The sequence below is a fragment of the Lithobates pipiens genome, unplaced genomic scaffold, assembly GCF_037356315.1.
Source record: "Lithobates pipiens isolate NorthernLeopardFrog02 unplaced genomic scaffold, aLitPip1_a1.2 Scaffold_1, whole genome shotgun sequence".
Classification (NCBI taxonomy): domain Eukaryota; kingdom Metazoa; phylum Chordata; class Amphibia; order Anura; family Ranidae; genus Lithobates; species Lithobates pipiens.
In genome coordinates, this window is record NW_027507685.1 from 151,263,997 (window position 1) to 151,279,668 (window position 15,672).

General features: G+C 42.2%; 1 protein-coding gene across 1 annotated transcript in view; it reads right to left on the reverse strand.

Moving 5' to 3' along the window:
* Positions 1-1,209: 1,209 nt before the first annotated feature.
* The window catches only part of MIGA2 (mitoguardin 2), an 87,240-nt gene continuing 72,777 nt past the window's right edge, over positions 1,210-15,672 (reverse strand). Inside the window, exons 14-16 of the mRNA XM_077478523.1 lie at positions 13,163-13,216; positions 10,879-10,995; positions 1,210-6,287 (exon numbers count right to left, since the gene is read on the reverse strand). Of these exons, the coding sequence (XP_077334649.1) occupies positions 6,087-6,287; positions 10,879-10,995; positions 13,163-13,216 (372 nt within the window). The 3' untranslated portion in view covers positions 1,210-6,086. The remainder of the gene's footprint in view (positions 6,288-10,878; positions 10,996-13,162; positions 13,217-15,672) is intronic.

The following is a 15,672-nucleotide window of genomic DNA, read 5'->3' on the forward strand; positions in this document are numbered from 1 at the left end:
CCATTGACCTTGTTCCCTGCACAACTTTGCCCAGGGGCCGGACCTATCCCTTGTCCATTCCGGAGACCCAGGCCATGTCAGAGTGTTGCGGAGAATCTAAAGAGGTTAATTCGGCAATACCCATCCACTGCGGGAGCAGGGTTCTTTTTTTGTAGCCAAGGATGGGACCTTAAGATCCTGCATTGACTAGCAAGGCTTAAAGTGGTTGCAAACCCTTACAGACCACTTTTTGCTACAGGTAGGCCTATAAGGAGGCTTTCCTGTAGCTACCCATCGGCAGAAGCACGTTCGTGCTGTTGCTACAGCTAGTGTGCCGTTACTGGTGGCTCCCGTGTGTATGCACGGGAGTGACATCGCGGCTCCGGCCAATCACAGCGCCTCAGCCTGCGATACCCGGAAAGGTGTATGGGGACCACTATGGAGGCTTCGTTCCAAGGTGAGCATTTCATAATGAGCTAGCATGCTATGCATACTAGCTCATTATGCCTTTGTCTTGAAGGTTATATTTTTATTTTTTGTTATTGTGGAGTTACCACCACTTTAAATTCTCTGACAATCAGTAACTCATACCCCTTACCATTAATACTGTATTTTGACTATCCCAGCCTGCTTGTTAGCCTGACCTTTGGCGTGTTCTCTGTCTATCCTTGTCTGCTAGTTGCCCCAACCTTTGGCTTATCTCCTGACCCCAACAGTGTGCATCTGTCACCTGGCAGCAATAGTTCTGAAGAACCTATGGAAAGACCCGGGCATTGCCATATGGGGTGCAAGGGCAGTCTGCTTATACTCCAACAATGTTTGTATTTGCACAGGACTACCAGGGGGACTCCCAGTGTGGGCATAAGCTGCATTTTGAGAAACCAGCAGCACACATTTATAACTGCTATAAGATTCATTTATTAAGTTTAGAGTTTTTACAGTTTTACTTTAGAATAAATATTGCAATAATTACTGAAAATCTGTGCTCACTAGAAATATACTTTAGTCAGACTTTCTTTTGAAATGTTGTAGTTTCATTCAGTCTTCACTCCACTTACAGCCTTTTTCTTCTAGTAGCCATTTAAAAAAATGGACCTCAGTTTTTGTCCCAATGGCTACAGACTACAACATATTGTATGGCAGGAAAGACAAGGCAAATAAGACTTATTATTCTGTGTTTCATATCTCCATTCCTACTTTTAGAAAAATGAAGATTAAACCTGAACTCAATGCAGATATTAAAAACATAATTTAATACAATAGTGTATTCAATACAAAACATTAAATATATTTTTAAAAGCAGATAGTTGAAATAACTGAATTAAACTGTTTTAACCTCTTATAATAAAAACCTTTGATTGGGAAAGAGAAAGGCCAGCACTAACCAATCAAGTGTGCTGCTGTGCTCATGTTCTGACAACAAACATGTTGACAAGGTAAGTGAGAAGAAAAAGTTCAGCCTACTGCTACACACTCAATGTCCAATCACAGCCTGGGGGGCAAGAGAAATTACCTAGCTGAACTGGTCACTAACCTGGCTGTACAGGCTGGGTAATGGATGGACAGAAATGCAAATCCTTTGGCATTTAATATACCTCCCATACATGCAACCCAGCTATGCATTTCGTTTTAATTATATAAAATTCTGTAGTTAGGTTTCTATGAATTTGGTAACAAATCCATGAGCTCATGTGCCTAAAATGGACACACAAGAGGACAAATTTACTGTGTTAAGATGTCAGTCCAGCTTCAAAATAAAACAAACAAATGCTTGGACTGACTGATAATTCATGATTATGTTATGGAGCAGAAAAAGGAGGCACGAACACTTAAAGTGGTAATAGTCTTTTTTTTTTTTTTTTTTTTTTTAAAGTTGTACCTACAGGTAAGCCTATAATTAAAGCGGCGTTCCACCCAAAAAATGGAACTTCTTTTAACAAACATAAAAAGCCTGGAACTCCGCTTTAAGGCTTACCTATAGGTACAGTGAATATCTTCTAAACTTGTCGCGTTTAGGAGATATTCACATTGGATGCAGCTGGTGATGTCACCAGTGCATGCACTCTGAAGGTCCAGCATACTCTGCTGGACCTTCAGAGCTCCCTGCCACAGCCAAGGGCTCCCGCGTGCATGTCATCGCAGCCCGGGCCACTCACACAGCCGGAGGCCACAAACCCAGAAGAAAGACTGGGGAAAGAGGGAAAACCTGTGAGCAGTGACATTATGCTGATGGAGGGCTTTGTTGTAAACTTAGTATTTCATAATATGCTAGTATACGATGTATACTAGCACATTGAGCCATTGCCTTACGGGTTTTTTTTTTTTTTTCATAACTGCTGTGGTTTACTACCACTTTAACTTGGTGCCAGCTTATTTTAAGAAAAAAATAATAGTAATGAAAATGTTTTCTAATCCAACTGCTATATGCCCTGAGCATTATCAGCTGGCAGTTTCTGCTTGTATCAATATACTAAGTCTTTGTCCAGTCTAGCCTAAATCTCCTAGACCACCATATTTTGCTTACAGACAACAATAAAGTGCCCACAGACATAGGAGGGTGGGCAGCCAGCTATACAGATATGAACTAACTTTTGGCACTTCTGACAGCTGGTTTTACCAAAAATGGGAATGCTTGGCTCTGCTGGCTAGTCATACATTCATTAATAAGGAGAGGGGAAAGAAGGAAAATAAGAGAAGCATCACCCACTGCCTTTAAAGAGAACAAATAGATTTCCAATTCTGTCTGATGGATATTCCTCTATCTCTCTCCCCCCATTTCCACCCACAGCGGTTCTATCTAACCCTTTACACATTATATATTTACCCGATTCAGGGAAATGCAACCCATCTAACTATAGGCAGCTTTGTGGAGAAATATACAGCTTGATTGGTTGCCTTGGGCAACAGTCCTATACAATTTTAATAAATGTCCTTCATTGCCCTGACTGCATGGTAATAACAGTTACTCTTGGGTAAAAATATTACACATATTTACATATAAATATTATAGTTGATATGATCAAACAAAAAGGACGGTGTATACATTTAGATACATTAGATAGCAGTGCAATGTCTTATTTAAAGGGCCAGTAAGCCTAAACTATTAAAGTTAATGAAGAAGTTACTAACAAATCACAAATATCCATGTAAACGTTCTAACAGTGGAAATTAGATAATTGTCTTTTAAACCTGGTTTTCTGTCTATCATTTTATATTACATACCATTTTGAGCTAAACAAAGGTCTACGGAACTGGAAGTCCGCTGAGAGAATAAGGTGAAAATCTGTCAACTCCTCCTTCCGATAAAAGTACTTTGTTGATAACCAGTAGTGTGCAGGTTACAGCAGCATAGGCATTATGGGAAAAAAACATAAAAACAAACCCTTATTTTTAGCCATACAGGAATAGTTTTTTTTACTGAAATGTGCAAGCTGCTGTAACTTGCACACTTTTAGCGGGAGGATGAATTGCTGGTGTTCTGGTAGATAGTGTCCTGCCATCATATAGCGTCCGCCCCGTACTGCGCATGCGCAGTACGGGGGAGAAGAAGCTTCGGAAAATCTCCGAAGCTGAACGCCGCCTGCGCCGTGAGTGGAGGTGTTAGCCGCACCATCCAAGTGGACATAGGGTTGTGAAAATTAGAGGGCCCTTCGCTTGCCACGCTTCGGGCTCGGCCTTGCTGCGCTCGGCTCTTTTTTATTCCTACGCTATGTCCACTTGGATGGTGGGGCTAGAACCTGGACTCACGGTGCAGGCGCCGTTCATCCTTGGCTATTTTCGGAATCTGTGTTGCTGTGTACTGCGCATGCGCAGTACACAGCGGACACTATGTGATGGGGGACCTTATATGATGGGACACCGGCTCTTCACTTTATACTCTCATGTGCCATGAAGACACTGAGTTTTGGAGCACAGTTGGTCTACCTCCAGGGGTAATTAAACTAGGTGTAGGTCTGTTGGAGGAAGCCAGCTGGGACTTGGAAACTTTAAGTTCACATTAAAGCGGATCTCCTGGCAGTTGTTAATTCCAAAAAAAATGCATCCCCTCCATACAGCTAATAAAGGATTTTGTTTTGTCAAAGGATTAATCTAACAGTATAAAACTTTACTGTGTGGTCCTGTGCCAGCTGGTGCTGGAGCACTGCTACGTCATCGCATACAATGAAGGACCAGAGGTGAATGCTGGTTTCTGCATTGAACGCGAGTAAGTCAATGAAAGGGGTGGTGACAAGACTGGTCAAAGAAAAGCAAGATGAGACTTTGGGGGACCAATTATCACAAAACAGAACAGTCATGCAGAACCATAGAAATGTTTTTTTTATTCTGTAATAAATCACCTTCACAAGCAACAAACCCTCCATGAGCTGGGGGTGGGGAGCACAATGTTTAACAACTGCCCAGATTTGAGCTTTAAATCTGTATTCTTGCTTAAAGCGGAGGTCCACCCTAAAGTGGACCTTCCGCTCATCGGAACCCTCCCCCCCTCCGGCGCCACGATTGGCACCTTTCAGAGGGGAGGGGGGTGCAGATACCTGTACAGTACAGGTATCTGCACCCACTTCCGGGATAGCTCTCTGCGGAAAGGGGCGTAGATTACGCCCCTTTCCGCAAGTGCCCCGCTGCCTGCTGGGAAACACACAGATCCCAGAGGCAGCGGGGACCGTCCTTATTGCGCAGCGCGACTCACGCATGCGCAGTAGGGACCCGGGAAATGAAGCCGAAAGGCTCCATTTCCTGATTCCCATACCCAAGATGGCGGCGGCAGCACCCGAGAGACGATCTAGAGATCGGCTTCGGGTGCCGACAGCGCGGGCGCGCTGGACAGGTAAGTGTCACTATTTTAAAAGTCAGCAGCTGCAGTATTTGTAGCTGCTGGCTTTAAAAAAAAAAAAAAACGCGGAGTCCCGGTGGACTCCCACTTTAAAAATATCCATCGTCTGGAATGTTTACATATTTTTCTCATGAATGTTATTCAAAATTCTTTTCATGCAATAAAAATTGTAGCTTATATTTACTGGCCCTTTAACATTAGCTATTCAGTCCATTCACATTTAGGTGCATTTGCAATAAAAAAAAAAGGGGGAAAAAGGATATACTGTGTACAAGACAAGCACATGTTAGTAAACAAAAATGATAAAATCAAAAAAAAAAAAAAAGAAAAGTTTTTTGCTTCCATTTCTTGTTTAAAACTGTTATAGAAACAGATTGTTTAAAATGCAGATATAAGATAGCTATCAATGTCCAAAAAATGTCCAAAGTAGATGATTAATGATGCTGTGATAAGCCAGAACATGTGAGCCCCTATGTATTTTTACTCACTTTTTTTATGCACCAAAAAGAAGCAACAAGGACTTTTGGTGTTGCGGCTCTATTCTTTGAATTTATGTCTGTATCGGTGTGAGAGAGGGCATCAGAGCTAGAGCACCCCCCCCTGTGGATTTTATTACAAGCCTGCAAAGGACATACACAGATTCTGAGCATTGCATTATCTGCTGTTACCAGATGATTAATGATAGTGCAAGGAGTCACATTAAAGAGACACTTTATCCAGTCAAAAAAAAAAAAAAAAAAAAAGAAGTGACTTCCAAAGGACTAGTTACTACCATTTCCAGGAATCCCCTACGAGAACACTCCATAAATCTTCATAGTCTCCACCCACCCAGGTAAGACAAGGAATGGGGATTACCACATTTTTTTTTAGTGTTCCAAGGTTGTAAATTTCCTCTGGCATCCTGATAAAGGCTTGGCACTAGATCCATTTCCTGGTTGGCCATGTCACATAGTTGCCAACGTAGTGCTCTGTGAATGGGCCTTACAAGAGATCTTTATGTCCCAGATGTAAGCTGCATACAAGTATGATGTGGCATTTTCATCCTGCCCAACCCAACAAAGCAGAAGCCCCTTTCCATAGCATGAAATAATAAAACTAAAAACTGCTGGGAACTGGAAGCTGGGTTGCCTTTTCCTGAGTAACAGTGATTTTCTGTGAGATGTCAGCAACTAGCCAAAGTGATGCAGGCTCCGGGTTTTCAGTAAAGTGTCCCTTAAAAACATAAGGGAAATAGGAATTGATGTCTACATTCTGGTAGCCAGTAGTTTCTTTGTCATCAGAGGTGAAGCTCTGATGGTCTGTTTGGTGGTGGCAGGTCTCCATTCATTGCCCGTTGACTGTCTACACCCAGATATCCCAACAGGATCTCACTCCGTCTTCGGGAAAGGTGCAAGATGTCCTCTGCCAGTGACTGGATTGTAGTGTACCTCACTTTATCCAAGTCAAACATGTCCTTTAAATACTGCACAATTTGATGCTGTTTTGTAAAACAAAGACATATGTGTGTTATCATTGCTGGCAAATTCAATCAATGTAAAAGCAACAATCAATTTGGGACTGGAGGATACAGATCAGTCCCAATCCTCCCCACTGTTAAAGGAAACCTCTTCTTAATGCAATATATAAAGGCTGAGCTTCTTCTGAAAAATGTCTGTCTGGCATACAGATTCTCTGGTTTCAATATTTTAGGAGTCACTGCAAAGACAGCACACTTGTGATTTGCATAATTGTTAGGTCAGGGACACAGAAATTGAGGCTATTTATCAAGAGATCAGGAGAGAGATACAGTTGTGCTCATAAGTTTACACACCCTGGCAGAATTTATGATTTCTTGGTAATTTTTCATAGAATATGAATGAGTACACAAACATTTCTTTCACTCATGGTTAGTGTTTGGCTGAAGCCATTATCAATCAACTGTGTTTACTCTTTTTAAATCATAATGGCAACAGAAACTACCCAAATTACCCTGATCAAAAGTTGATTTTGGCCCGATAACATGCACACAAGTTGACACAAAGGGTTTAAATGGCTATTAAAAGGTGACCCTCCTCATCTGTGATCCGTTTGCTTGTAATTAGTTTGTGTGTGTGTATAAAAGGTCAATGAGTTTCTGGACTCCTGACAGACCCTTGCATCTTTCAACCAGTGCTGCACTGATGTTTCTGGATTCTAAGTCATGGGGAAAGCAAAATAATTGTCAAAGGATCTGCAGGAAAAAGGTAGCTGAACTGTATAAAACAGGAAAGGAATATAAAAAAAGATACCCAAGGAATTGAAAATGTCAGTGTCCAAACTCTAATCAAGAAGTGGAAAATTAGGGATTCTGTTGAAACCAAACCACATTCAGGTAGACCAACTAAAATTTCGGCCACAACTGCCAGGAAAATAGTTTGGGATGCAAAGAAAAACCCACAAATAACTTCAGGTGATATACAGGACTCTCTGAAAACACGTGGTTTGGCTGTTTCAAGATGCACAATAAGGAGGCACTTGAAGAAAGATGGGCTGCATGGTCGAGTCACTAGAAGAAAAGCCATTACTACACAAATGCCACAGAGTATCCCGCTTACAATACGCAAAACAGCACAGACAAGCCTCAAACCTTCTGCCACAAAGTCATTTGAAGTGATGAGACCAAACTTCTGTTTTTTGGCCACAACCATAAATGCAACATTTAAAGAGCAGTTAACAAGACCTATGATGAACAGTACGGAGGTGGATCGCTGATGTTTTGGGGATGTGCAAGCTACAAAGGAACAGGAAATTTGGTCCAAATTGTTGGCAAGATGAATGCAGTATGTTAACAAAAAATACTGGAGGAACATTCGCATTCATCAGCCAGGAAGCTGCGCATGGGACATACTTGACACTCCAACATGACAATGATCCAAAACACAAGGCCAAGTTGACCTGTCATTAGCTACAGCATGATAAAGTGAAGGCTCTGGAGTGGCTATCTCAGTCTTCTGACCTCAATATCATTGAGCCACTCTGGGGAGATCTCAAATGTGCAGTTCATACAAGACCAAGAATTTACAGGAACTGGATGCTTTTTGGCAAGAGGAATGGGCAGCTTTACCATCTGAGAAGATAAAGAGCCTCATCCACAAATCCCACAAAAGATTTCAAGCTGTCATTGATGTTAAACGGGACAATACACATTATTAAGAACTGGGGTATGTAAACTTGTGATCAGGGTCATTTGGGTAGTTTCTGTTGCCATTATGATTTAAAAAGAGTAAACACAGTTGATTGCTAATAAATGGCTTCAGCCAAACACTAACCATGAGTGAAAGAAAAGTTTGTTATCATTCATATTCTCTAAAAAATGGCCGAGAAATAAAATTCTGCCAGGGTACGGAAACTTATGAACACAACTGTATAGACAAAATTGAGAGGTAAATGAAGCTGACCATACATCAGCTGAATTTCATTCATAAGCTCTTGGTGGAGTACTGATCATTTTCATCAATGTCCTCCCCAGGTCTTAAAGTGGTTCTAAAGGCTGAAGTTTTTTTTTTACCTTCATGCATTTTATGCATGTGGTAAAAAAAACTTTTTTTTAGCAGCCCCTGGCCCGCCCCCCCCCCCCCCCCCCCAAGCCTAACCTGAGCCCCATCTGATCCAGCGATGTTCGGCTGTATGGGACATCTGCTCTGTGTCTTATAGAGGCATAGAGCAATGTCTCAGAAGCAAGCATGCAGTGTTGCACCCAAGGCTAGCAGCTTTCTCTGGAGGCACTGCTCGAGGGGGAGGAGCCAGGAGTGCCCTCAGGGTACCCGAAAAGGATCGGTGCTGCTCCATGCAAAACCACTGCACAGAGCAGGCAAGTATAACTTTTTTTTTTTGTTAAACCAAAGCATTAATATCACTAAGCTGGCCATAAACTCTGCAAAGTTCATCCAGTTCCTGATGGACTGGTTGATATTCGCTTTGCAGGTGATCCTGTCGGCTTTCTCCTGTCCAGGCAGGAAATTCTGGGCAAACAGCGGCTGCAGCCAATCAGATGCAACCGTTGTTTAGGTATTCTGAAAATTAAAAAAATACAATAGCTTAGCAGAGGGATTCATTCATCAATGTTTGTATAACATGGGTGGAGGGATCTGTTAAATTTTTTTGTTAAGTACGCACGCATGACCAGCCTTAGGTTGACTTCACACAATGTATACAGGAGCAATGAAGACATCCTTGGAGAGCAGCATTGTCAACCTGTGGAGAAGGTGGTGTCCTATACACTAGCAAATTTAGATGGATTTGACCAACAAATTAAAGCGGAACAGGAGGTGGGGATAAATCAAATATTGTCAAGAAAAGCATGCCTACCTACAGCTGCCAAAAGCCCTGTACACGCAATCAGAATATTGTACAAAAAAATAATCTGTTCATGCACAGCTTTTGTCTTTTCTCGTACGATATCAGAACGTACCAGTTTTCGTCCAAAAATGTTGTAGGAGAATTTTCATATTTTAGTAACCCCTTCGTTTTCGACATTGAGACTAGCATGCAAAAAACACGGAGGAGCATTCGTCCGATAATCAAATTGTGTGTACTAGGCTTAACTGTTTTGATCTAATAGTTTTGGCTTGCAGTTTTCACTGAAAATATTATCAGCCCTGACCACCTGGCTCTATGTACCATCCTCTGTCAATTTGCAGTCAAATGTCAGAGCCTCTGATGACACGAAGGTTCCGACATTTCACAGGAGTGGTTTCAGCAATAGTTGCTGGGGTTTCCTTTTCACTTGGAGAGAAGTCAAGGTTCGGTCTTCAGACTGGACCAAGGATCTGGGCATAAAGACATAAGGATTGATTAAAAGACACAGACACGTGCAATAAATGGCAGGTGCCTACACATCTGTAGGGAAAATAACAAAAATAACAAAATGATGGTGTTCTGATCTAGCAGTGTTTTTTAGATAGCATTATCGGTTCACTTTAGTAGCTGCTTCTTGAAGGGGCACATTCTATGTCAAAGTTATATGTTTAATATCGGTTTTAAAATTTTGAATTATTTTTTATATTTTTATTTAGAGATCATTCTTCTTTGGCCTGACAACAGCAAACAGCACATTGGCATTGTTGTTCCCTCAGTTTTGTTCTATAGGCCTGTACTTGCATAGCTGTGTGCACTGTTAAAGCATTTCTTAAGGCAATTTTTTTTAAACTGAAATAACAAACATCTTATACTTATCTCCTCTATGCAATGGTTTTGCTCACAGTGGCTCCGAATCTTCTTTTCTGGGGTCCCCCACCAGCACTCTCTGCCCCCATAGCCAACTGCTTGATATGCGGGCTTGATCCCGAGCAGAGATGCGTGTGTACATAGATACACAAAACGTGGCCCCACCCCCACCTCACAGCGTTTGACCTACAGCAGCCAATGGCTCCCACTGTTGCCTTAGTCCTCCTGAGTACAGGGAGGGGGGAGAGAAGAGATGCAGCCAGGCTCAGCGCTGGATTAAGCGAGGACTTGGTTAGGTATTTAGGTGGGGGAGCATAGCAAGTTGTAAAACATTTGTTACCTTAATGCAGGCAATGCATTAGGGTTAAAAACGTTTTAGCTTTGGAACCACTATAATAATGTGTATCTGAAATCTATACTCTGTACACAATAAGCTATTTTGTTCTCTAAATTAATTTAATTAGTATTCTCTGGAATACGATTATGTACACATATCCATGTATATATTTAGAGGCACAGTGGTGTAGTGGTTAGCACTCTCACCTAGCAGTAAAAAGGGTCACTGGTTCGAATCCCAACCATGACACTACCTGCTTGGAGTTTGCATGTTCTCCCTGTGCCTGCGTGGGTTTCCTCCGGGTACTCCGGTTTCCTCCCACACTCCAAAGACATGCAGGTAGGTTAATTGGCTTCTGTCCAAAATTGGCCCTAGTAAATTAATGGGGACTTTGGATTGTGGGCTCCTTGAGGGTAGGAACCAATGTGAGTGTACAGGGATGGGAGTAGACACTCACTCAGGTTGAACTGGTGTCTTTATTCAACCTTACTAACTATGAAACTATGAAACTATATCATAGGAGGAGGAAATACAGGTAATAAATTACCTTAAAGAAGGTACAAATTTCTGTTAAATTCTCTTTTGGACCAAGAAATCCATATGCCAATATGGGGCTGACATGCTCCGATACGGAGTAAAAGTGAGATATAAAGCCATCTGGAACCTAAAATAGGAAAAGAAAAACATAATCAACATGTTACATATAGCACCCAGCTCAACATGCACACCAGAACAGTCTACTCAAGGGGCCTGGGGCTGAGAGAAGTCATCAGAAACATGGCTAAGGGTTTGAGTTTGACTGGCTTTCTGGGAATGCACAGATGGCATCTTTTTAACTAGATACATTTAGAGGGAGAGGGAGAGGGAGAGAATTTTGCCCCTGTACAAATTATTAGCAAGACCTCATCTGAAAAATATGCAGTTCAGTTTTAGGCACCAGTTCTAAAAAAGGTTTATCGGAGAACTGGAGAAAGTGCACAGAAGGGCAACCAAACTGATAAGAGGCATGGAGGAGCTCAGCTATGAGGAAAGATTAGAACTGAATTTTAATCGCTCTTGAGAGGAGGAGATTAAGGGGGGGGGGACATGAGCAACACGTATAAATTACATAAGTGGTCCATATAGTGAACTTGGTGTTGTTATTCACTTTAAAGCGGAGGTCCACCCTAAAGTGGACCTCCGCTCATCGGAACACTCCCCCCCTCCGGCGCCACAATTGGCACCTTTCAGGGGGGAGGGGGGTGCAGATACCTGTACAGTACAGGTATTCTGCACCCACTTCCGGGATAGCTCTCTGCGGAAAGGGGCGTAGATTACGCCCCTTTCCGCAAGTGCCCGCTCCTTTCCGCAAGTGCCCCGCTGCCTGCTGGGAAACACACAGATCCCAGAGGCAGCGGGGACCGTCCTTATTGCGCAGCGCGATTCGCGCATGCGCAGTAGGGAACCGGGAAATGAAGCCGAAAGGCTCCATTTCCTGATTCCCATACCAAAGATGGCGGCGGCAGCACCTTACAGACGATCTAGAGATCGGCTTCGGGTGCCGACATCGCGGGCGCGCTGGACAGGTAAGTGTCACTATTTTAAAAGTCAGCAGCTGCAGTATTTGTAGCTGCTGGCTTTAAAAAAAAAAAAAAAAAAAAAAACGCGGAGTCCCGGCGGACTCCCGCTTTAAGGTCATTACAGAGGACAAGGGGGCACTCTTTATGGCTGGAGGAAGAGTGATTTTATCTCCATATATGGAAAGTTTTCTTCACAGTAAGAGCTGTGAGACTCATTCAAAAGCTGGTTCTGTCCAACTTAAAAAAAGGCCTGGATTCTTTCCTAAGTGCACAAAATATAACTGGATACTATTATTATTATTATTAGGTAAAGTTGATCCAGAGAATCCCCCTTGTGGGATCAAGAAGGATTTTTTTTTGCTGGAGAAAATTGGATCACGCTTTACTGGAGTTTTTTGCCTTCCTCTGGAATGGATCAACTGTATGTATAGGCTAGTGTATATAGAGGCCTTCTATATTTTTCTCTGTTGGTTGAACTGGATGGACTTGTGTCTTTTTCAACCAGATTAACTATGCAAGAATTAGAACCTTGTCTGTGTTCCCGTCTTTCTGTATCTGGTGAAAAGCATGTGTATTTTCCCACACAAAAAAGAATGTAATAAGGAAGCAGGACAACCACTATAAAAGTACACATATAACTAAAAGCTCAATAATATAAAACAGAACCAAAGTGAAATCCTGTATACAGTAAAAGATTACTAAAACCAGAAACAGCCACATGTACGTTTTTTCCTTCATGTCGAAGTATTCCTGTATATACTGCCTACCAACATACCTTGTACATTTCCGCCCTGAAAATATGTCTCCCTATCATATTTTCTGCGCTTTAATCTTGCAGATGTTGTCCACCATCATACTCTGTTTTCTTATGCACATACTGCCTGCTATCATACCCTTGGCACTCCCCTTGCTGCACATACTGCCTGCCATCATACGCTCTGCACTCCCCTCTTGCACATACTGGCCACCATCATACCCCACAAACATTTCTTCTGTAAAGATAGTCTGCCAGCAAACCATGCACACTCCTCTCCTGCACATATTGTCCATCATTAGGCTCTCCTGTATATGCTGTCTGCGATCATATCTTCTGCGCTCACCTCTGGCACACACTACCTACTATCATAAACGCAACAATTCTATCCTTCATAAGCTGCCAGCTAAATCAGTTATTCAAGGTAGTTTGAACTATTCCTAACCTTGCCTGTTCAGAAACAGGTACACTTTTGCAAGTCAACAGAATTTAGATTTTCAAAGGAGGACAACATTTACCATGAGAAGTCTTCGTTTAGCTTTTAAAACCGACCAGCATGCAGTTGCCAATGCCTGTAACATTGAAAAAGTTTTTTGAATTAGGAAAAACCAAAACAAAAAAAAAGCCATTTAGACAAAACAAGAAAGAGGCTTAATACACAATATAAAGCCAGACTGCAAACTGGCAGCCTAATACAGAGTTGAAATACATAAATATTAAATTTTCTTGCATTTTTAAATGGAGCTTTAATTAGAAAAATATTGAGGTTGCCATTGCAGACTTCTGTAAATAATAGATGCCTGGCTTTCTCCAATAATCAAGTCACTGATTCGGGAAAAGCATGCAGAACTTGAAAGAGAAGTCTGGACTCTGGTCTGTATACATATTTCTATTGATGATTCAGGACTAAAGCTGCTAGATCGATACATCAGTCAGTCAGGGTTCCCAGATTACTGTCGAAAGAGGGGGTGATGATGGTACTGGTGCCTACAGCCATGCCTGAAAGGTACCAGTTACTTACCGGTAGCTGTCTTTCTGGGAAATCTTCCAGGACGGCACACCTGAGAGATGAGAGGCTCCTCCCTACAGGAAACACAATCAATCGACAGCTGTTTTAAGTCCCCACCCTTCCCCTTGATCCACAGTTTGTAGAGAAGTAACTCCTGAACCCGGTTCACAAGGGAAATCATTCCTCATAGGCACTCACCTTCTAGTGTTCTACAATTTTCCCTCCTCCAGCGGGCGGGAGGTAGGCCTGCCATCCTGGAAGATTTCCCAGAAAGACAGCTACCGATAAGTAACTGGTACCTTTCTCAAGTTATCTTCCAGGACTGCACACCTGAGAGGATAAACAAGTACCTCAGGCCTACCTTAGGATGGGGCCACTGCAAGACCCTCTTGGCGAACCTTGGTTCTGCAGTGAGCTTTACCTCCACTCTATATGCTTGATGAAGGTATCTTAGCTGGATCATGTGGCTGATCTGCAGGTTTGCTCCACAGATGTCCCTGCCTTTTCCGCTTAGGATGCAGTATCTAGGTGGCATGGGCTCTTAAAGATGGAATCAGAAAACATGTTAAAAACTTGTAGGTTAGCAATGTTGCCTGTCTCACATATCTAACAACCATGGCCTATTGTGCCTGTAGGTGCTACTTAGAACCACTAAAAATATAAAATCAGAGACCTGTGTTGTAAGACAAAGACACTACATTGATCAATAAGAGGGCCTGTCTTAACACTACCCTGTTCAGGGAAATAAAACTGCAAAAAAGAGGGGGGGGGGGGGGGGCCCGACAGACCACCTTTTTTGGTTCCTTTTTATCTTTACATCAGCAGAGACTAAAAGGGAAGCCTACTTAAGGGTAATAGATTAATAGAAGCTTGATCCCTGGGTTTAAGGCAAGCCCAATCTATGGCTTTACTTATGCCTGAGAGCCTACTTCAGGAGATTAAAGTCCCTAGCAGGAGTAGACTACCCATATTGCTACCTCTAGTTTTGCTAGAAGGGCGAAATGAAGGCCATGCACTGAGCTGAAACCTATTTGATCGTGTATACATCTTTATACTTCATCCTCAGGCCCTAATACTTCTCTAAACAGAACTCTCCAGGTTCTTACTAAACCGGGGGTGAGTCATTATCCCCTTCCTCCAGTGTTCCATAACCCTACTGGGCTTCAACCCTAGGAAATGTTTCTGGCATCCCTAAATGTAAGGGGGGTCGAGGCTTTCTGACATGTGACATCTGCAGCCAGAACTCCTGGCCCCTCCATGGAAAAGAAGGCTGAAATACAAAAGGCGATACATGTATTATTAATATCACAAATAAAAAGATCATAGATTGTGGGCACGGCACAATATATTTAGACAGAAAGGACACAAACATAGACAGCAATGTTGTGTACCTGAGTGTGACTAGCTAAACTGATATATCAAATATGGGAAGAGACCCATATCTGAACCTCAATGAAGGCAAACAGTCCTCACAGTCTGGTTTTCTGATGTGCTGCCAAGATGTAAAAACATTAAGACACAAGCAAACACTAAATGCTGCGTATTGCTGAAGTGCAGCTAGCTAGGTCATAACTGATATATAAATACAGAAAGGACAGGAACCCCCTTTGCTGTTGTGTTTTACAGATGTACAGCAAAACAAGGCTATAAATATAAAGACAGAAAGAGCCAAATGTCTATGTTGCGTATTTCTGACAAACTGCTAAATACAGTTATAAGATCAATATGATCACCAACTCCCGTGTTGTGCATTTCTGCTATGCCACAGGGTAAAATAATATGGAACACAAGTCAATCCTTTCTGTTATGCAGTTCTGTAGTGTAGTTCAGATAGAACCAACACTGAGAAAGGACACACGCAACCTGCAGCATTGTTTTTCTGAAGAGCAGTAAGGCAAGGCAATATGAAACAGAAAGCACCAACAAGCTTCAATCTTGAGTATTTCTGCTGTGCAACAACATAAAAACAGACATTGAGGGAAAAAAAAAAAAAAAAACAGAGCCTTTACAGCTGCAATC